Source organism: Syngnathus typhle, linkage group LG3 (assembly GCF_033458585.1).
Source record: "Syngnathus typhle isolate RoL2023-S1 ecotype Sweden linkage group LG3, RoL_Styp_1.0, whole genome shotgun sequence".
Lineage (NCBI taxonomy): Eukaryota > Metazoa > Chordata > Actinopteri > Syngnathiformes > Syngnathidae > Syngnathus > Syngnathus typhle.
In genome coordinates this window covers 9835391-9842239 of record NC_083740.1, presented here as the reverse complement: position 1 = coordinate 9842239, position 6849 = coordinate 9835391, and the positions used below count along the sequence as shown (strand labels likewise).

At 41.6% G+C, this 6849-nt stretch overlaps 1 protein-coding gene across 1 annotated transcript; it reads right to left on the bottom strand.

The window, feature by feature from the left end:
• Positions 1-5107: 5107 nt before the first annotated feature.
• adra2c (adrenoceptor alpha 2C) lies at positions 5108-6454 on the bottom strand. Its single transcript, XM_061275024.1, has one exon. The coding sequence runs from the start codon at positions 6452-6454 to the stop codon at positions 5108-5110; it is 1347 nt and encodes a 448-aa protein (XP_061131008.1).
• Between the last annotated feature and the right edge of the window lie 395 nt (positions 6455-6849).

Genomic DNA, 6849 nt, shown 5'->3' with positions numbered 1-6849 from the left:
CATTGCACCACTGTTAAAGTTGCTTTAACTAATAATTTCCTCATTATACCCAGAGGTGTTTGGGTTAGCCAAATATTGGACTTCACACTACTGTTAATTCAGAATAACTTGACTTAAAATAAAGCAAAGAGTTGTCCTCCTGTTATGGCTGACTACAATTCTCGAATGTAGACCCAAAAGCAAAGAGCTAGATCTAAGAGCTGAGATGGTATTCAATGACAAAAATATGATAATGTGATCATGTGTCCCGGAGCAATGTGGTAAATTGATGGCCAAGCGAGGGTGTCTATCCATCCTTTGAGATTGCTTTCAACTTGCTCTCCAAAAGATGCATATTTGACAGTTGGGCTACATATGACCATGCAGACCCAAAACGAGTTTATAAAGAAAAAAACTGAAATATCTGCAACTTACTGCAACATAGTTTCTCTTGATAGACATCAAGCTTTTGTTTGTTGAAACGTCCACATTTGGGCAGATGAATGACAGCTCAATATGAAGCAGTTGTTTTTCAAAAACTGAAATGTCATTATTGCCTTAATGTCAGTGCAGGGACATTCTTCTTGAAAATTCATCACCTTGAGTCACTTCATCAAGACTGTGCGGTCATGAGGGTGTCTGACTATTTGACAGAAAGGGAAAAAAAGTCGATTGCAAAAGAAATAAATGACTAAATTGATAGAAATAAAGGGAGCGAGCAACTCAATGTAACTGAATAAAATATTATTACTGCTTGACATTTATACTCAAGTAAAACTGAAAAATATGTTGCATCATAACTACTCTGATAAGTAGTTTGTACCAAAAGATATTTGAGTATAAATGTAGTGCATTACCATCCAGCTTGACCCATAACCTACAATAACTAATGTTCATTTTGGACCCATCGGCAGCCTTACCTGATCCTCCTCCTCCCAACTTCGGCCAGCATTCTGGTGCATGTCGCACTTTGTCGTTACATGGCTCTCACCGTCCAGAAAAAAGGTGTTATCTTACTGCAGCTTGTTGTTGAGCACATAGCTTCAAGCGCCGACATCTCCCTCCCTGTCCAATTGTTCTGATGAGATGTGGGCGTCATTGTTTGTGTGATTGATCATCGGAATCCACCCTGTCATTTTTCCATTTAGTTTTCCTCCCAAAATGATTATTATCATGTCCATGACTTCCAGTCAAACAATAATCTTCAGAATAGTCTCTGTCCCCCCAAAATAAACAGTTTTTTTTTTAACAAAATAAAATGGTTCAGAGAACAAGTCGCACCGGTCAAACTTGCATTGTGATATATCATTTAGTCACATTTTTGAAACCAATATTTGGAAAAAAAAGAGACCAAGACCGGTCTAGGTCAGATACCCATAATCCCTGTTTAATTCTTGATGGCAGCGAGCCAGTTCCAGTTGGATTCAAAATGTCCACTTCTAATTGTGGGATCATTTTCCTTCCAGTTTAAAATGCCTTACCTTAAACAAAATCCCATTTCCTATTGTGGCCAACGATAGAATCCTGGTTAGTTATTGCACTTTTTGGTGCTGTAAATAGTCAATCCGTCTTGTGGCGGATGCTGCATGCTAAAAATGGTAGCGGTAATGCGCCGGTATTTGCCAATTGCAAAAACAGAGTAGAAGATGAAAAAGAATAAATAGAAATGCTGCTATCCACAGCATCCAATGTGTGACATATCTCTGTTTTAGCATACAAAATCCACAACGAGGATTTAGGATGTACGTAAGACACTAAAATAGGTCCTAACGATAACCAAATTAACCTAGTTAACACAGTTTTGTTTACTCCCTGTAGTGGCATATGATATATGTGCAGCCAAACTTTGAGGAGTCACTGGTGTGAAGATTCTCAGAGGTATACTATTTTGAAATCAGTTTTTCTTGCTGGATCCTTGCTGAAAAAATCTGAAGTAATGTTCTCACTTTGCAAAGCCAAATTCAAATAATATACCAGATTAGCTATACGTGGCCTCACAAATATTGAAGTACGGTAGTCGTGGAAAGAACTAAACCTGTAAGCGAGAAGATTTGAGAATTGTGTCAGTGAGAAGAACATAAAATAGTTATGTTGTGTTTTGTTCAACAGTTGTATTTTATAGTACAAACGTAGTCAAGAATCAAAGAAAGCAAGCAGAACAGTCTTTGACTCTACTATAAATAACGCTGCTTAGCCGGAATCCTCGCACCTCCAAAATGATCACATTTCAGAAGATCCAAAAAAATCCATCCATTTTCTGAAGTGCTTTTTTCTCACGAGAGTCGTGGACATCCTGGAGCCTATCCCAGCTGACTTCTGGCAGTAGGCAGGGGACACACTGAACTGGTTGCCAGCCAATCGCATTACCCAAAATATGCCAATCTGTTTCAAATTTTGCAAAAAATTGTAGAAGTTTTATAATTTCATTTTTCATGTCACAATGCCGGCCCATCTTACCAAAGAACCACCGAGTCCCAGTACCAAAAAAAGAGTCACAGTCTGAAAAATACAGCCCATGGATGTACAACAACATATAGAATAGAAGTCGGTTCGCTGCAGGCTGCATGGGTTCAGCTCCCACTCGGTGATGGCATCAATCTGAGTCAATGGTTGGTTGGTTATCTCTGTATGTGCCCTGAGTAATGACAACTGGGATTAGCAAAAATCAATGGTTGCACATACTCGACAAGGTTGTTGTCCAATAGGACCGCTGACATAATCATAAGATTGTACAATTGTTAACTTATTCCAAGGACCATTTTTATGGAGGTGATCAGACTGGCCATTCAAGTGGACATTTGATGGGATCTCGTTCCAATTTGCAGTACTGTAGCTATCAGAAATGTCAGTGGTGTGGAAATGTGACCTGCTGACACAGCATGCTATGAACACTTTGACAGAATTCATTCTGCTTGGTCACTGAAGTGACGCCACTCGGCTTTCAGGGAATAAATAAATAGCCATGAGATAGGTGGAGGATGTTTGGGATGTATTAAAACTCGTTAGGGTCACTGGTAATGATCTAAACTGTGACTGAATCGGAGGCTATTATGTTATATATCTTTTCAAGCACATACATTACATAAATGTACATCATTAATAGCTAATGAGTTTGCCTTATAACCGGCGCAAAATCGGTCTTAAAGTCAATGCTATAATTTGATTTTGTTTTTTAATACTGTCATAGGAGTCATAGGTTTATGCATGTAATAACGACGCAAGCATAGAAGCTATAATGGCCAAAAGGAGTGTAATAAAATATAAAAAATACTGCAAAAATGTTAGTCTGCAGTCATTTTGTGTCATGTTCAGCTGATGCATTTCAGTACTGGATATTTGAAAAATTGAAAGTCAACATTGTTGATTGTAAAATAGAAATAAATTAGAAATAATACCCTACTTCTGCTCAGAAACACCATTAGTAGCCCTATGTCTCAGTAAAGTCAAGTTTCTGTTTCTATGGTTATCGCTCATGGTCACACGATTAGCCACATAGCCTTTGACTCCACTCTGAGCAGGCAACTGCAAAATGTAACTTTTTGCTGGAAATCCAACCAACACTTAAAACACATGCAGAGCCATTTACCATTAATGAAGAATACAGCCAATGCACCAATACACAGTTTCAATTTGATTTATTTGATCTGTCAGAATGAGCACAAAGCAGAGAAATCAACACTTGTTCTTGTTTCTCTTCTAAAACATTACAAAAGGACTGTTTGATGTGGTGTGAAAATCCATGATTGCATTGTTCATAATGCAAACAGTACATGTTGTTGATCATAGCAATAAGTGGGTGATAATGAAGCACCGCACAATAATACTGTACTGTTTCCACATATTTACAAGGGGAAAATAATCATTTAACCTCCTGGCTATAAATGCTTGACATGTCAAGAGGAATATATTGTAAATGAGAAGAGTGTCTAATGTGCATTCTTATGTGTGCCAGCAGCAGATGATAAAAGCGAGCAATATTTTTGTAAGAGGTTTTTAATGTGTCTGACTTTGGTGAGGTGGTGGAAAACATCAAATCTGCCTGACAAGGAGGACAAAAAGACACTTGAGCAGAGAGGATCAGTCCTGGTGCCAAATTCAGGCTTGCACCACACAAACGCACATGCACGCACACGTGGGCACACACACACACACACACACACTCGCACACACACAGTGGCAGTGTAGATTAACACCCTTCAACAATATAGTTCCACATTCCACACTTTCACCTCTTTTTGACATTTTTTTCCACACACATAGTAGGAGCCTCAATGCATGTCCATCTGCCGCAGCAGGGAGGCAGTGATCCATCCATCTATTGTTTCAGACTCATGAGATATTGTAGTTCCAGAGAGATGCCCTGCACGGAATGACTTTCCCATTGTGCCAGAGAGCCTTACATTTCACCGAGTCCACAGAATTTGTACGGGATAAAAAGTCACACATTCTGATGAGGTTGGCACTTCATTCTCAGTATATGAACAGGCAGGAACCTCTTACAGAGGCAGATATATTACTTCTGTATGAGATTCCACGTATAGATTTCTATAAGTGGTTCTGTTTTTCCCTCATTTTGACACTGTAAGAGTAAGAAAGGAGCCCCTTCGTCCCATTGGTCCTCATATTGAGTGAAACGTACAACAAAGGTCAAGGAAAAAACGATTTAGAGCCATGGACGATATTGTCTTGTCTTTTGTCTTATCTATGTATAACAATTGGAGATTGTCAAGGTCTTGGCATTATGTTCAATGATCATGTGAGTAAAGTGTCTCAATAAACCCTTCGTCTCCTGAGCAGTTCATCCAGTTGCAATTGTCGCCCTGCGTGTGCATCACAGTGGATGTTATGAGTCAGTTTATTTTATTTCGATGAAGGGAGCATAAATCAATGTGAGTGGTTTAGTCGAAGCAAATATTTGTGTGCAAAAAGCTGCCTAGCATTCAGCGAAAGCTTCGACTGGGAATAAAAGCGGAGCATTTTCCTGCACCTTTAGCCTTTGATCTGTCGCCATCCCTTCATTTCAAGCACAATCCCTGACAGTAAAAGGTGGGAAGACTTCCCCACTTTTCTCTACAACTAAGAACCGCTTAAACGGTAATCTGCCCGATGAAATGTCTGTTAAAGCCCGTCAGAAAGAGCGTTTCCATGACTTACAGAGAATCTTCTGGAAAGCTCTGCGAAAGTCTTGGTTGAAGATGGTGTAGATGACCGGATTTAGAGAGCTGTTACAGTAGCCGATCCAAAAGAAGAACTTGAAGAGAGTCTCTGGGATCTTGCACTTCTCCCTACAGACTCCATACAGGCTGTATGAGAAGAAAAAGGGGAACCAGCACAAAACAAAAACCCCCATGACCACAGCCAGGACGAACGTAAAGCGCTTTTCTCGTGCTGCCGACACTTTCTTCCTGTTGACTGTGCTTCTGCGTTTGCGGCGAGATGAGAACAGCTCCATGGACTTGGAACTGGCACACGACTTCCTGCTGGAGAATTTCGAGGCAGAGCTGCTTTTCCTGCTGGACTTCCTGTCTTTTCGGTCATCGTGGTGATGTTTGGACGACGTGGAGCTTTTCTTGGGTTTCTCGTCCGATGAACTGCTGTCGTCGAAATCGTCGTGGTGGTTGACGTGTCGGGTTTTAGAAGTGTTTGTCACGGACGAACTGGCCGTGTGTTCCTTGCAATGGCCGTTCTCACAATCAAGCTCTTTAACACTTCCCCCTCTTTCAGACTTAAACGAACCGGCTTTGTCCGTGTCGGTTCGACCGTTCTCCTGTGGTGAATCCACGTCCCTTTTCTTCTCTGACATGGTTCTGGTCCTGGTCTTTGCCACTTGGTAGATCCGAATATAGACCAGAATCATGATGACACAGGGGGCAAAGAAGGACCCGATGCTGGAGTAGAGGATGTACCAGGTGTCATCATTTATAAAGCACTGTGGGGTTGTCTGGTTGTTGCTCCTGTCCATCGATATCAGCGGTGGGAAGGAGATAACAGCTGAGATCAACCACACCACCACAATCATCCCTTTGACTCTCTTTGGCGTTCTCTTCAAGTTGTACTCTACCGCCTGTGTCACTGACCAGTAGCGGTCCAGACTAATGGCACAGAGGTGCACAATAGAGGAGGTGCAGAATAAAACATCCAGAGCCAAATAGATGTCGCACCATATCGTACCAAAAAGCCAATAGCCCATAAGTTCGTTAGCCAGAGAAAAGGGCATGACCAGCGTGGCCACCAGGATGTCTGCACTAGCCAGAGACACCAGAAAGAGATTCTGGGGTGGTTTCAGCGCTCTGCTCGTTAAAACGGCGATAACGACCAAGACATTGCCCACTATCGTAAACAGGATTAGAAAACTGACAAGTCCAGCCAGACTCCAGATGGCGAGAGGGGTGTACTTGCTCTGAGAGGTGTTGTTAGTGGAGATGTTGTCTGCCTCCATCCCTTCCTCTAAAGAGGAGAAATTCAAGAAATCCATCTTGGCTATAGGGAACTCTCCTAAAAAGTCACATGCATATCGTGAAGCAATGTCACATTAGGACTTGACAGTCACAAAATACATCCAGCATGTCTTTTTGCTTCTCTTTCCACTGGCTCATCTTCCACACCCTGCAAGTCTCTTCTTAAATGAAAAGAAAAGTAAAAAGTGAGAGGTGCTCCTAAGTGTTAATTCCAAATGTGCGCAGGATGCTCCGCAGCTCAATGTCCGTGGTTAGAAAGCAGACACCCCTCTGAGCACGTCCTCTCTCCTCCTGCCTGCTCCTGCATCTCTCCTCCTCCTCTTTCCCCCTCCTCCTCTTCCTTGGCTCCCCAGTGGAACGTTTGAGGCTGAGAGGGCGCGAAACAACCACGTGTCCTATTTTTTATTTTTTT

Bases quoted from the DNA above. Each gene is read 5' to 3' on its own strand.
- adra2c (XM_061275024.1), bottom strand. From the start codon at position 6,454: ATGGATTTCTTGAATTTCTCCTCTTTAGAGGAAGGGATGGAGGCAGAC.